Genomic DNA, 15,600 nt, shown 5'->3' on the forward strand with positions numbered 1-15,600 from the left:
CCCTATCCCTGGAAATGTTCAGGGCAAGGCTGGATGGAACTTGGAGCAACCTGGTCTAGCAGAAGCGTTAGCAGGATGATGGAAATCCATCCCAGGATTCTGTGATCCCGTCCTCCTGGCCAGGCCGAGCCGTGCCTTTGCTCACGCACACACACACGTCACCGGCTCCCAGACGGAAGGTGCCCGTTGCTCAGTGCCCCGGGGCAGAGCCAGGCACTGCCAGGGTGGACACAGCCCCAAAATCCAGCCTTCTGCTCCCTCCCCAGCCCCTGAGGCCAGGGAACCTCTGGCACTGGGGGTGCCCATGGCTGCTGAGGGCTTGTTGCTGGCTCTGTCACCAGGAAGGCCATTATCCATGCTGGGCCCCACCTAGGCATTTTAGGCGGACTTGCCATGCTAGAAAAACAAGCCTGCTAGATCCCGGGCTCACGGAGCAGCCAAGGCAGGGGCTCCACACGGGGCACGGCTCTGGGAAATGACGGGGCTCCCTGACACAGCCTGGCCTGGGGGGACGGAGCACGGCAGACACAACCCGAGGGACTGCTCCCACCCATCTTCTGTGGGTCCGGGCTGATGGCAATGGGGCCGAAGATGGTCTGCTCCAGCTCCGTCAGCTGTAATTAAGTCCTTAAGGGATTATCACGCCTCGTTGTCTAACCAGGAGGGAGAGACACCCAGCCTAGCCTGTGCAGGGCTGCTCTGAAAGGTGGTCCCTCACTGCTGACAGAGACTTTGCCAGGACTTGTCCTCATCCAGCTGGTGATTAAAACACAAAAATCCCCATGTTCAGGGAGATCACCACCGTTATCTCACCCTAGGTTAAAGCCTTATGTTAAGGGCTCATCAGCTTGATTAGGTTATCAAGGCAAAGGAGAGGTGCCAGCATCCTTCCCATCCAGCTCACCCCTTCCTCCCTGGCAGCCCAAATTCCTTGAATCCTTTTTCAAATGCAAAAGCAGCATCTAACAGCAAGGTGGAGGGGCAAGAGCCCACAGCCCGGGGCTGCAGCTCCTTTGGAGGTGAGCCATGCCATTGCTCATCCCCGGAGCCCTGGGGTGGGGATGCTTCTGCTTCCTGCTGCCCCGGGAACAGCCGGGGTGCTACCCACGACCCTACTGCCCAGCTGGCACATCCCATCCCCAAGGCTCCCCAGGTAATAGCCTCCTTCAGTGGTAGGGTGTGGAGTTTTCCAGGCACAGACTTGCCCCAAAATCCTTTTTTTCCCTTTGAATGCTGCTGCAAAGCAAGAGATGAGGTTTTTCTTCCACCTCAGACTGGGAAGAGACATATTTTCATTGCAGAACACCCTGAGACAGGGCATGGGAAGCCAAAGATGAAGCAGAGGCTTTGAAACAACTCTTTTCAAGTTGGATTTGAAAGCAACTAAGATGAAAGCATAGCAATCAAGAAGCAGTAGAAGTCTGGGGAGGTTTTAGAAACGCCCTCCCAGCACTCTCTGCCTTTTTGTCCTCTCTGGCTGCCAATGGAACCCGCAGGTAGCAAAACCAGGACACAGGTGCTGGGTGACTCTGGGTATCTGGCTGCTGAGCCCCAGCTAGCCCTAAGGCTCAGCGTTAGGCTCCCATGGCACATCTAGGAACCTGCTTGGTTTTCACAGCAAAGCCTTCAGCGCCTCCCTTGACATCCTTAACTTTGGGGAGAGTTGTTCTTCACTCCCTAGCAAGGCCACGGGCTAAGGATGACCACAGATATTCCTGTGCTTCACAATCTCTGTGCAGCAGCTGAGCAGTGACTTTGGTTCATTAAGCTCATCAGCTCTGAAATCTCCTTTCCCAGACTAACACCCAGCAGGAACCTCCTTCAAGTCAGTGAGGCGTGGGCAACATCAACAAGCTGAGAACCTCAAAGGCGGCCACAATCTCGCCAAAAACAAGCCTTGCAGAACTTGTTTTGTGCACCCAAAATGGATAATTTTCAGACACAAAGCTACTCCGATCACCTCTGTGCAGGGTTAGAGAGGAGACAAGTGTGGTTGGATTTTATGTGTTCAGCCCTTGAAATGATGGAAAAAACTACATTTCAGAAAATGGAGAAAGGCTTTTATTGTCTGTTTTTAAAAGCATGAATCTGTCTATAAAATGTTCAGAATGGCAAGGTGAGCAGACCCAGGACCTCCTCACTCCCCTTTAGCTGTGAAGGTTCAGGGCCAAAGGGAGATCCTGAAATGGACTTTCTTCCTTGAAAATTAAAGAACACGTTCCTACCTAATTGTGTGATTCCAGGAACTGACTCCAAGGAAAACACGCAACCAATGCAAGACTCATGATACAATCACGGCAACCCCGTCACCGGCATTTCAGAGGCTGCTCAGAGAGGTTTGCATCCAATGCCCCTGCAAGTGCCTTGGAAATACCAGCTGCAGAGGAGGTTCAACAGTTTTCCTTTCTCCACACTTCACAAGATGATGAACTCAAGGAAACCCTCTTTGATCTGCAGCACAGCACTGCTGAAAGAGTGGCCCTTCTGCAAATAAAAGAAAGACCTCAATTCCCTCAGAGAGCAAGGGAAAATTGTGCCACCTGCCACCTCCCGGACATTCCAATCCAGGCGGCACTTTTCCCTTGGTGGCACAAGTCACACCTCAGCTGAGATATGGCTTCAGACAAGATCTTTGGCAGTACCTGTGCCACAAACCTGCCAGCTTTGCTGAGGCAGGGAATAACACCTGGAGCAGATGTGAATCTCGACTGCTTCCCACACTCCGCATTGGCTCTGCCAGGCTGACACCTGTGAAGACCAGGACAGCCCCCCAAAGCTCCCACCGGCAGCTGGGAATTGCTGACTCCACGAGACGGGCTTGGTCGGAAATCGTTGATTTCTATCTTTCAAGCCCAACCAGCCTGTAATAACAAGAGGCACAAAAGCAAATCCGGGGTGCATTCTCAGGATGTGATGAATGTGTTCACGTAGTTTGTGTCTGCAGAGAGAATACAGCAGTACCAGCCTCCTGCTATTCACCCTCTGCTGATTCATCCCTGCTTCAAAGGATAGCAGCCGCGCTGCCCTTGCTCTTTTCAGAAGAACCCAGGGAGACCCGGAGGAACTGCCACTGTCGTTGGCATGTCTGGGTAGGAAACGTTTTACCTGCAAATTTCAGATCTGCTAACAGTCATAAATGATTACCATGACCCAGGTTGCACAGAGCAGATGCTTTCCAGTCCAGCTCATGTTCCCAGCTTTAAGGCGCAGATTGGAGGAGGCCACACCGCCCAGATTTGCCACATCATTATTTGGCAGGTGGTTTAATTGCAGCGCATGAAACTGAGAATACCACAGGGATGACAACGGAGCACTCCTCTCTTGCTCTGACAGAAGTCCTGCAACGTAAGCAAGGCCTCACCTCCCAGGGACTGCTGTGCCCAATCACAGGCTCACTGAGCAGCGCTGGCTCCATCAGTCCACGGAGCAATGCAGTCAGACACAGACACTGGACCAGGCTCCTTGCTGAGCTCCTCAAGCTAAGCCATGTGAACAGTGGGATTTCCTGCAGGCTCCTTCGTTTTGCTGGAATAAAATCAAATCAAATCTGTGACACCCCCTGGAAGTGGTGTTACTTCCACCTCCAGCAAATTCTAAGACAAAATCTGAGTTTGAATCAGTCTAGACTTCATGCAAGAGGAAGCCACTGGAAACCCACACCAGGGAGGGAACACAGCCCAAGGGGCACAGCAGGTCTTGTACAGGTGGAGGAAAGGGCTGGAAAACTGGGGCCAAGAGAAACATTCAGAGCAGGAACAAACCACCTGCTCCAGGCCATCAGCACACCTGGCAGGCAAAAGAAGGTATCTGTACTGCAGGACCTGCCTCTATACCCCTGAACCTGCCCAAACTTCACCCTCCTGAACAGAGCTACTCTATTCTCCTCCTTTTCCCCAAATTTTTGCAGGACCTTATTCAGGAGGCAGCAGGAAGGTGCAGGACTGGGGCTAAGGGTTTTGTTTGCTCCAGTTTCCAGGTCCCACAGGGTGCCTTTCCCTCCCCCACAGGAGCAGCATCCCAGAGAGTGCCCTGTGCTTTCAAACTCCATTACATCTCATCTGCATTCCTGCCAGGCAATGGCCCATGCTCCGGGCTGTGTGCCAGGGACTGGGCAGCCCCCCTCCTCTCCTTCCTGCACTCTGAAGAGCTGTTCAGCAGCTCCCCACCAGCTCCTTTTCTTCCCAGGGCTGTGTTAATGAGAGCCTGGACATTGCAGAAGCCCTTGTGCTAGGCAGGGCACAGGACAACTGGAGCAGAGTCAACATTTCAAGTGCTCCAGCGCTCTGCCAGGCATTTTAGCATGCGGGACGGCCGCAGCTGGCACCACACCCCCAGGGAGGCAACAGGGAGTGGGGCTGTACCTGGGAAGGGAGGCACCAAACAGTCCCACTCAATCCAGAGTGCCATCGGGAAGGCGGCTGCTGGCCATTGCCCAACCCGGGAGTTTCACCAGGTCCACAGGTGAAACGGCTGTCAGAGCTAACCGTGCTGCCAGGGCTCTGGGAAGAGTTGCACAAACACCACGGGTAGAAAGTCAGTGACAAAGTGAAGCAACGTAGACTTGCAAATGAGGAAATGAGAGCCTTCATCACGCTGATTGCTGGGCATCCTGGGCAAGGACAGCAGGAGCAATGCAGCACTTTGCTGCGTCACCCGCCGGAGTGCCTTGGCAACATTCCCACCGCTTGAGCCGTTTTTAAAGGAAGCCTCTTCTTCAGATAGAGAAGCACAGATCAGTGTGGTTTTTTCCCCAACTTGAAATACACTCGGAGCCCCTTCCAGGGATGGAAGCAAGTAGACAATTGTCCAAAACCACCGGATTCTCGGAGTAAAATCGCTGTGGGGTGAGGAAAGGCACGACACGGATGCTCTCCTGCTGCTCACTAATGAGGGCAGAGAGGCTGCAGCACCACTTTGCCTCAGCCCTTTGGACAGCCAAGGACCCACCACTGCGTTTGGCCGGTTCAGCTGCTGAGCTCCGAGGGCTGTGACGTCCTCCTGTCTGTCTGAGGGCTGTGATGGTGCTCCCAGCACACTCCGCTGAGGACCAGTCCTGCAGCACACCGGCACTGCAGCAGAGCTGCTTCCAAAATGGAAGCTGAATGCAGCCAAGTCCTCCTCCAGCATGAGGTACCTCTGCTAAGGAAAAGCAAAGAACAAATAACTGCAGTGGTTTAATTCACACAGGTCCCCCCCATTTAATACAAACAGCCCTCCCAGGCAGGTGAGGAGCCTGCACAGTGTCCTCCAGGCTGGAAAGGACAATGCTGGACTTTGTACAGGGTCTGCAGTAAATGGAAAGCAAAGCTTTTTCTGCTGGGCTGTACATTAATAAAAGGCACCAAAACACAACAGAGGCACTGAGGAGGCTCAATAAACACCTGTGGCTCCCTGGCTCACACCTGCACGCTGCCACTCCCTCACGTGCTCACATCTGTGGCTTGGCACTGCAAGTGTCCCCACCGTCCTCTTACAGAGCTCATGTGTTAAAGTGAGTTGTGGGTTTGTTTTTTTGTTTGTTTGGTTTTTTTTTGTTTTGGTTTTTTTGGTCCTGGAAAGAAAACAGCAAAGATTTAGAAAAGTTCCACCAATACATAAAGTTTCCAGGATGCAATGTTAACCCCTTGGTGAGGAAGGGATCGGTGCTGCTAACAGCAGCTTACATAGCTGTATCAATTTAGGAGACTAATCGAGGAATACAAAACAAGACTGAGGTTCTGAAGAATTTAATTCCAAAACTGTTGTTTAACATGAAAGTGTTTTAAACCATGAATTTTAAAAACATATTTTAAATAAATACACGTAAGGAGTAATTTTTCTCCCACAGTGAACACCTGCAATGATTGCTCAATGCTATTTTCTGGTGTCATTAACAGTCAGCTTTAACACAAGGAAATTCTAATAAAGTTATGACTATAATTAAGGCAACTCTAATGGGATTTTGTAGACTGTGATTGGCAACCCAAGTACAGCATCAAACAGAAAGGGCAATGTAAAAGGGACAAATCTCCAGGACACCATCAGAATTAGCAACTGCTTGGGTAATTAGAAAGCTCCATTTTATAGAAACCAGGAAACAAGATTAATTTATAAATCAGTTTATTTACAGATTCTGTTCTCTTAAAGTACATTTCAGTTACCAAAGATATTTACACTGGTGTACACAGGGACCACCCTGGTTATTTTACAGTCCTTAATTACAAAAAAAACCCTCCCCAACCCCTCCACATCCTTGGGTCTGTCTACTGTGCAAAGCTGCTGTGGATGTGAACATGAGCTGAAATTAGCCCAAACCCCAAGTTACCAGGTTATTTACACATACACAGTAAACGGGTTTCTTTTCAGCATCTCCACAACACAGTACACAGGGAGACCGAGCCTCCCAAAAGGCGACTTTGCAAATGTGTATCAAAAGGCTCTGCAAAATCAAGGAAAAAAAACCCCTAGTAAATGCAGGTTAATTACAGTATTCCTTTTTCATCTGTATATAATTTTGCATTTAACACTTAAATTACAAATAAGTTCAATAGTTTGATTTTCTCCATTTTAGTTGGTTTGTAAACACTTCAGATGCACTAAATACCTTGTAAGATTCAACTGTTTGTCTGCTGAAAAGTACTTTGTTTTCCTAATATTCTTAAGGTAGCAAAGAGATATGAAAGTTGGAACTGCACACGGTTCCTCGCAGAATAGTCACTTAAAAGGTCTCTGTCACTGTGCTACTGAAGGTCTTCTGCAGGTACACACTTATTCAAGTATTGCGAAAAGCTAAGGCCACTTTTTCAAGAAAGGAAAAGGAATAAGATGGGATTTTTCAATCCCTCATTCCACCTTGTGAGCAACAAGCCTTCTCTGAAAGGCAGAAGTACTGATATTCCAGGGCTCGGCTCACAGAGCATCCTGCTGTTAGGGAGGTACTTGCACTCCATGTTCCCACAAGCCTGGGCTTTCCTACCTGGCTCTGAGATCCTTCCAAAGATGGAAGGATGTCCCCAGTGATGACAGCTGCTGCCCCAAACAGCTCACGGGTCTCAGCAAAATGTCCCAGCCTTGAATCTTCTTACGTGGTTGCACTGACATAACCAGGACGCAGAAATATCATGTTGTCCTTACAAAGGGAAGGTTGGGGAGAGAAACAGAGAATTCAGCCTGTTTGTGGGACCCCAGGCTTCCCCAGATCTCCTCACTACCAGCCTGACCCTTGCTTCACCGCAGTAATCATCAGTCCACAAGTACTCAACCCACTTGAGGTTTTGAACATACACTCAACTCAAAGCAACTCAACACACATGAGGTATTGAGAGGGTAATTCACATAGGCTCAAGTCATTTTAGGGTTGCTCCTAGCAAGGATTGCTACCAAAAAAAATCAGTGATGTCTGGAAAGGAACAAAGCCATTACTTAGACACAGCTTCCTTCTGCCCAACACCTGTTAAAAATAGTTAGTGCCTCTGTGGAGGGTACTACAGCCAAAAGACAACAGGCACACGATCTCCAAAGGACCCTCATACCCTGTCAGGCCTGACTGCACAACCTCCTCCCTCGTGCTGGACAGAGCAGACACACCCCACGAGCCCCTCAGAACAGCAAAAAGCCCTGGGGATGCAGGACAACCTTCTCAACACTGGCCACAGCATCTACAGAACAGAACCTCACCTGATGCTCCCGGTACAAACTGACTCTGCAGGTTTCTGTCCTCTTTCCATAATTGCTACCTATAAAAATAGCAATCCTTGCTATTGAAAGAGTTACACCCAGGAAAGGGAATCTGAGGTGGTGACCCAATCAGTGACACCATGCTGGTTAAATCTAGCAGCTTTAGTTTGCTTCTGTCTTAAGCATCCAAGGGTTTCCTGGTTCAGCATCATGACATTTTACATGAACAAATGAATTGCTTGACAAAAAAAAGCTGAGCAATGCTCCACCAAGACCATTTGACTTCCAGCTAGCCAGAAGGACCACTACGGTGGAACAGACATGTATATGCCCACTGGAGGTGTCCCTATCCACCATTAGCTCCTCCTTGTTTTTCCACTCACAGAGCTCCCATGGATATGGCTCACCACTAACTCACAAGTGAGGTGCTGGCAAGACTGCATCTGAGAATGTGCATGGACCTCCGGCAAATCCAACATTTCCCAGTGCTGTCCCTGAAGAACTACCAGCTGTGTGTCATTGTGCAAAATGCAAATATTCCCATGATAGCTTTCAAAAAAATCCCAATCAATAAACAAATCCCCCTCCCCACAAAAAAAAAAAAAAAAAAAAAAAAAAAAAAAAAAAAAAAAAAAAAGGTGGAAAAGAGAAACCAAACTGGAGCAGTAGCAGAGTTATGCACCAGCAGGAAGCCCAAGAACCAAGCAGATGAATGAAACAGTTGAGATCTCCCCACCATGCCTGTTGTGGGCTGCAGCATCTTTGGGGCACCTCTGAGGGCTTCAAAGAGTCTGTCTACACTCCTGTGCCTGGAGAATCTGACTTTCCTCTGGGTCTTGTCCCAGGTTAGCAAACAGGGACACCCACTATTAAGGCATCAACTTTTGACCCCCGATTGTCCGTGTTCCTCCAAGAAAAACACAAGAACAGGAAGAACAGGCCAGGTACCAGCACTCAGCAGAACGACACTGCAGATGAATCCAGCACCAAATCAACCACATAATATGGTGCAGAAGCTCTGGGAAAGGAAGGGAAAAGAAAGAGCTGGGAATTTTCACATGAATTTTCAGCTCAGCCCCCTCACCTCTCCATCGTCTCCAAAGCAGGTGTTTTGGTTTTCAAGCTCCACTCCTAAACCTGTCTTTGCAACCCACTGTTGGTCACTGAGGTTTGGCTCTTCCTACCTTCACTCCCCTCGTATCTGCCTCATGAAGCTGGAGGTTTTGTGTAAGGAATATGGGGCTCTGGAAGTTTCCAAACCAGATGCTCTCTCAAGTTCGTCTGTCTCAAAACACAAGACAGTGCAGCCAACTGCACAGGACACTCTCCTGTAATCCACTTAATAAATTATCTGAAAATAAATAAAAAACCCACAAGCACAAAACATGCAGACAGTCAAGCACCAGACACCACTTTCTTTGGTGAATACACTCTGTTCTCTGAATTGTTCAAGTAACAGCTTCTCCAATTCATTAGGTGACAGTAAGGGAGAAAGCTGAGGCATTGAAGGCCAAATTTTTGTGAGGAAATGTTTTCCACTCCTGCATGTCTCGTGCCTGAGAAAATCCTGAGTATCCATTATCTGGGAGCAGCTGGTGCTCCAGGAAGAGAAGTGCTACACGGTAGGAGGAAAGTTGTCCACGGGCTCATCTTTCACGCTTGACATTAGGCAGGCTTTATCTTGCTCCGCCTCGGAGCAAAGCAGCAAGAATTCTTTACTTGTAGGCAAGAAGCAACATCATCTAATTTCCCTGGACTGGGCTGGCACCATGCTCAGTACCACATCACAGAAGAAAGATGAAAACCAGCTTCACGGAGAAGTGAATTAAATAGGCTCTGAAGCAGAGGGAACTGATGCACATCGTCAGGGCTGCAGGAGAAGACGTGTTAAGATTATAACGCTGTTCAGTACGGTAAGTCTCTGTTTATGACCAAAACCTGACTAAACTGTTGCTTCTCCAAATTACTCACATTTCTAAAGCCAAGTTGAGTACTGATGGCTGACCACCATTCTGGCAAAACAGCCAATACCCCAACTTAACCCAACCCCCTTTCAGGGAACAGACCAAACATGACAAAGCCCCAGGCCAGGGCCCCGGGCAGCTGCTGACAGTTATGTGACATAACTGCATTGGCACATGAACAGTCTGGAGCACTCCTCAAAGCAGCCTCAAGTGAGGGATCAGCTTGTTCCAAACAGTAAATCTGGTGTGAGGTCTTGGCAGCCAGTTGAGGTTCTTTTCATCCCATCTGAACTGCCTGGGAACCCCATGGGTGGGAAGTCCAGCCGCAGCACGTGCAGGGAGGAGAGCAGGTCAGGAGTCAGAGAGGCCTGTGACTCCGTGGTTGGCAGCTCTGAGCTCACTTCAGCACTGTCAGACAAGCAGCAGCCTCCGCTGTTTCTTGTTTATCTGGTTCAGTACATCAACAGTGTCTCTGATTAAGGCCTCGAAGATCCCATCTGCCAACTGCATCTTTACACACAGCTCATCCTCGTCGTAGTTCACCCACTGTGCTTCTTCCTCATGGAGCTCCTGCACCTTGGAGGGTAGAAAGGCAATAAAAACATTACAATTCTGTTGCTTTAAAATAATATTGCCTCAAAGTTCCAGAAAGAATCCAAAGCAGAGTGTATCTGCCAACAACATATCTGTCTTTGTAAGAGATTACAGGAAACGCTTGGAATAGCAAAACGAACACAGATCTGTTTGAACCAGGCTATTTCACTGTAGGAATGTTTTCTGCTTTTCACTGTAGCATCCACTTTAAAGGCTTTCAAATTCCTGCAGAAGTTTTTCACTTGAAAGGACTCAGCTAATGGAATGTTCCTGGCCAACAGCAGAAGCTCTATTAATTAATTAGTCCCTAATTATGTTTTCACAAGAAGCTGATTCCATGAGGCTTAAACTAGTAAGAAATAATGGAAAGGCCTTGAACAGGAAAAGGGGAAAAAGAAAAGATTTCACTGCAGTTCAGTTTAGAATATAGTAAGAATACTTTAGGGAAACAACTAATTTCCAATTCTTCTGCATAGGAAGACAAAATGCTTGCATGTGTTATAAGACAGCATTACAACTCGTTTGCAAAGAATACTCCACACTTTGCTGGATTTGACAGTATTACTACAAATGGAATTTTGTACCAATACATTCAAAGAGTGCTTATTTCCTTCAGCTATTACACTGTTGACAAAGAAAATCCCCTTTTACTGCTCACTGACAAAGAGATGGTTTAGTATCAGACTGAAATATGTAATTTCATTCAGCAAATCAAGTCTTATTGAGAGTCTCTCCAAACTGGATGTCTTCAATTAAAGTTATTAAAAATTTGTCTTACTGACCATTTCAGTATTACAAACAAACCTCAACACAGCTCAAACTTTTTAGAAAGGAAGGAATCAGTGCAAACATCACTGATATTTAAAATGAGAAAGAAAACCTGTTGAAAGCTCTGTCTCTGCTCAGCTTCAGCAGAAACCTCCTTTGCCCATAGATCTTACATTCTGAACTCAAAATACATTTACAGTGTACAAGCGGGGCAGACACCTACTCACTGCCAAACTAAGGTTAAACATACTGAAAAATCCATTAACCCAGGATCAGTATGCAATAGTGCTGATTTCTGAGCCAGAACATGAACCATAGCCCAAACACACTCTCCTCCTTTTGCCTGAAGCTAAACCTCCCAGAAACTGGTCTGTTTTGAAGCTGACAGCTGCTGTGGCACAGTGATGATTCAATAACCCCAGCACAGTGTGAAGCCCAAAAAAAGGCTGCTATGGGAACCCCAGGGAGCTGGCACTGCTGCAGGGTTTGCAGCCATTCAGAAGGCCCTGGTTAGACACGGGGCTTCAGGCTGACAGCTCCTTTCTCTCTCTCTCAAGAGAGCTTGGGGAGAGGGGCAGGGACCTCATCCTGAAAACAGCTTTGGAAGAGTCACGCTGCCTGCTCACAAATCTGTGCTACCACAGCCAATCTGCAGACTCTTTCCCACACAGCTGTCAAGGACCAGGCATTAATGGCTTCATTAGCTTGTTACTAATAAGGAAGAAGCAACATTGTTTGCAATCAAACTCTGAAGGAGTGCTGTAGGTGAAAAGTAATAGAAATGGAAAGCTAACAAGTGGTAGATAATTGGGTGTGGGTTTGTGTGGGGGTGAATGTCTGAAAGAGACTCCTGAACTCTCACACAGAAATGTGCTGCCTGCAACCTGTATGTGCTGGTTGTAAATTCTGATAAAATAAACAGCAGCGTGTCCCAAGTCTTCCCATCAATAAAGAGGCACGAGATAGAAGCAGCAATTTTCAGACTGATCATGTGTTGTGTGTCTGCTTCACAGACTATTTAGACAAGGAAAATAAAGAGACAGGGGTCATGAAAAAAAGAGGTGATGCTGAAAAAGGATTCCCTAAAAGCTGAAGTGATTTGGGAAAAAACAACAGGAGGCTCCAAGGGAGAAGGAGAAGATGGCTACTGCAGGAAAGATCCTGGAAGTGTGGGAAGATCCTGAAGACGAAGGAAGTAGGTGGAGGCAAATGCCAGGGGATGCCTGGAGTGATGACATCCGAGGCTGGTAACCTGGAGCAGCCGCATCACAGTGACTGACAGGATTTTCTGCCCAACCCTCCCAGGCCAGCAGCAACTCCACAGCTGAAAAGTGAAGTCAAGACTTAGTGAAAGTAACACTGGGGGTGTTTTGCGAGTGAGCAAAATAATCGATCAGGTTAAAAGTAAAAGCTCTGATCTCACTGGCTTTGAACAAACCCTAATGTCCAGATCCAAACTAAGGTGCTGTTTATTCTGTCTCCCTGACAACTGTGTGATGAGACAATTTCTTTACTGTGCTCTAGCAGCAAAAAGAGATACATGGAAAGATAAAGAAGTAAAAGTAAGCAAGAGAGGAGAAGGTACTTGATCCAGGCAGAGAAAAGGCTGGATGTTTAAGAGCACCAGAAAGAAAAACAGTATCAATGATTAATTTTCTCTTGCCTGTATCATTCCCCCCCCTCTCAGAGGCAGAGTGCACAATTTCCTTCGGCATTAGGAGGACTTCCTCGAGCATACTTTTGGAAAACTGCGAGAATGTGCAATTTTCAGCTGCAGGCAAGTCTTGTTTATAGTGTATTCAGAACACGTGTGGAAACTGCTGTGCTGCTTTGCAGCCCTGCCTGCACCATCTGAGCCAAGGCAGTTGCAAACCTTTGTCTGGAAAAGGTTTGATCCATTTGTTGTGTTACCACAACCTGCTCCTAAGTAATTGAGACCATTTCTTTAATATTTGACAACTATCATGGCTTGCATGGAAATAGGCTTTGCCTTGTCTTCAGTCCTTTGCACTTTCTCATGACAAAATAAAATTTCATGAATTTGATACCAGAAAGCAAGATCTCTATACCAGAAAGAAACTTCACTTCACTTAGGTAAAGTCAGGAAAACTACAGTTTTAATGAAACTGAATTCCACCCTACACGAAAAGATAAAATAACAGTGAAATGCAGAAGGCTCTGTGGTATTTTTTTCCTCTGCGCCTTTCTTTTTTTTGTATGCACACTTCTTATTTAAAAAAATAAAAGGGGGGGGGTATGCACACAATAGGAAAGCCAGGAGATAACATGGTCACATGATCCTGCTGGCCATCTAGTACATGTCACAGCGCCTAAAAAAACCCACATAAGGTAATGTAAACAGAAGGAACTTTAGAGAGTGACTTAGCATGTTTTGATTTCTTGATATTCCTGTTCAAATACACGAATATCTCTAAAATAAACTACTACTTTAACGAGTCAGTGGACTATTTGTGAGACTGAAAAGAATAAGCAACCAGATATAAAGTAGTGTCTTGGAAGAAGGCCAGCAGGAGGTAGGCAGGCAGGTGCATTCTCACAGCCCTTTGCCCTCGGAGTGCCTGGAAACCTTAAGGCACAGCATACAAGCAGCCTTTCAGTCTCTTCTTATTGAGCACTCCTCTTGGGTTTGGATCTGGAGTGCTGCAGCAGTGGCACCTCCAGCTTTACAATTAAGCCAGCCTGTTAGAACAGCCCTGCTTTGTTGCAGAGTTTCTGTACAGAGAGAAACATTCTGGCTCTTAAATCAACAGGTCAGAAGATCAACTACTTTTCAGCACTCTGCTGGCAGGCTCCTCAGGTGTGAAAAGCAAACACATAGGTTTGGCAGTATCACGTGAGCTCTGCTTTCTCAAGCTCCAGATAAAAGAGAAGGGGGGCTGGCAGGGAAAGCAATGGCAGAGTTTGTTTTAGCCCCATGCAAACAGATCAGCACAGGGAGTTTTGGCTGAAGACCCAAGCGGAAAAAAAAGGAGTGGAAACAACCTACTGTCAGCACCTGAACTTAAATAAGGAGGTATGAGGGTTCTTGGTGTAGTTTGAAACAGGTTTTGAAAGATGCTGGCTCTGATGTACCAGAATGTACATTTGACATTCTCCATAAAGCACAGATGGCACACGTGATAAAGGAAAAACACCAAGGGACAAGAAGGGAAGAAAGCAAACACTTAGACACTCCTTTAACTTGATTTTAAACGAAGTAGCTTTTCATAAATGTGAATCTCCTGTACTTGTTTACTGAAAGCCAAGATTTGCTGTAAATGTTAGTAACTGGAGCAAATATCCAGCAGATCAGAGGGATCCCTGAAGAAGCCCAATAGAAATCCTTTCTGAGGACAGAGATGCCTGATTGAAGACAAAAAGAATGCTGCAAAAAGGAGAAGAGGAAGATGTTCTTTTGTCACTGGCACTAAAACATGACTCACCACATTGGTGTCAATGCTGGGAAAGCACAGACTAAAGTGAAAATGCAACTAAAAGTGCAGCAACTGGAGGAAGTAGCAAAGCTGAAGGCAGAGCAAGGAGGCAAAGGATTAATCCATCCTGTTCCCCCCGTGACAGTCAATCCACAGGTCCCAGTGCCACTGAGATCACCAGTGCTGCTTCTCCTGCTGTGCCCCTTCCCACAGGGGTGAACCTTCCACTGGGAATAGGGTTTAATGTGATAAACCCAGAACGGTGCATCCTGGCATAATCAGGGAGAGTAAGCTCAGTAAAACAGCCTGGCATTTGTTTCTGTGTCTACAGAAGAAATAAAAGTCACACCCAACTCCTGAGTCAGACAGTACTGAACACTCAGGTGTGTTCAATCTTCTCAATATCACTAAACTACAGTTGTCTCAAGAGAAAACTGTGAAGGACTGTTTTCATTTTAAGGTTAACTAGACTTAAAATGGAAAAGAAGAAACCGGGAAGAAACTGTGCTCTAAGTTTAAATGCAAGTAACAGAAGCCTAAGAATGTTCATGTCTCCTTTAAAAAGATCACGTTTCGTTTCAGCAGTCATTGTCTTTGCAAGCATCAAAAGAATGCGGAGAATCAATCAGTTCATGTACGTATTCACATGACATCCCCTACACACTGCACTGGTGTATACTGGCGACATCTTCACAGAAACTGGAACAAAGTACTTTGAATTGTGATTTTCAAAGACGATTCTACAGCACCTAAACCTACAAAAACCATCTCATCTTCTCTTTCAGGAAACTGCTCTCTTGTACTACTTGAATACACTTTCAACAAAATGTGGAGAATCCTAAAACTGGCCTCCCAGTTTAGGGCTACCCCATGAGCTACTGGGGATAGGCAGCAGGTCTTGCACCTGTAAACCCTCTTCTGGCCTTGGATCTGTGTTACCAAGAACTCATGACCTTAAGCTGGGGTTGACTAGGAGACAGAAAAAGCTGTCCCTGATACTTCATGCTTCATAGAGATTTCAATAAAATAAGGCAAGAGAAACTGACCACTATCTCCCCTTAGGTTTTCAGTTAAAAGTTCCTCTGATAGTGCCTCACATCACAGTATAAATTTGTAAGAAATGCCCGAGACTGCCTTATTCCTAAAGCATGGTATGCTGCAACCTTCAGAGTTATTCCCAGTCT

At 46.8% G+C, this 15,600-nt stretch overlaps 1 protein-coding gene and 1 long non-coding RNA gene across 3 annotated transcripts in view; both read right to left on the minus strand.

Moving 5' to 3' along the window:
- Window positions 1-2,072: 2,072 nt before the first annotated feature.
- On the minus strand, window positions 2,073-4,794 carry LOC136294905 (uncharacterized). The gene is made up of 3 exons (XR_010722517.1): window positions 4,362-4,794; window positions 2,643-3,525; window positions 2,073-2,484 (listed from the first exon to the last, which is right to left on the minus strand). It is a non-coding gene; the product is annotated as an uncharacterized lncRNA (long non-coding RNA).
- Window positions 4,795-8,288: 3,494 nt separating this feature from the next.
- Window positions 8,289-15,600, minus strand: part of CEP350 (centrosomal protein 350) — a 67,436-nt gene continuing 60,124 nt past the window's right edge. For both annotated transcript variants that reach the window (XM_066192138.1, XM_066192139.1), the window contains one exon: window positions 8,289-10,196. In XM_066192138.1, coding sequence (XP_066048235.1) covers window positions 10,032-10,196 — 165 coding nt within the window. In that variant the 3' untranslated portion in view covers window positions 8,289-10,031. The remainder of the gene's footprint in view (window positions 10,197-15,600) is intronic.

This window comes from Chamaea fasciata, unplaced genomic scaffold, assembly GCF_029207755.1.
Source record: "Chamaea fasciata isolate MVZ Bird 193981 ecotype frontalis unplaced genomic scaffold, bChaFas1.0.hap1 SCAF_10, whole genome shotgun sequence".
Classification (NCBI taxonomy): Eukaryota; Metazoa; Chordata; class Aves; order Passeriformes; family Sylviidae; genus Chamaea; species Chamaea fasciata.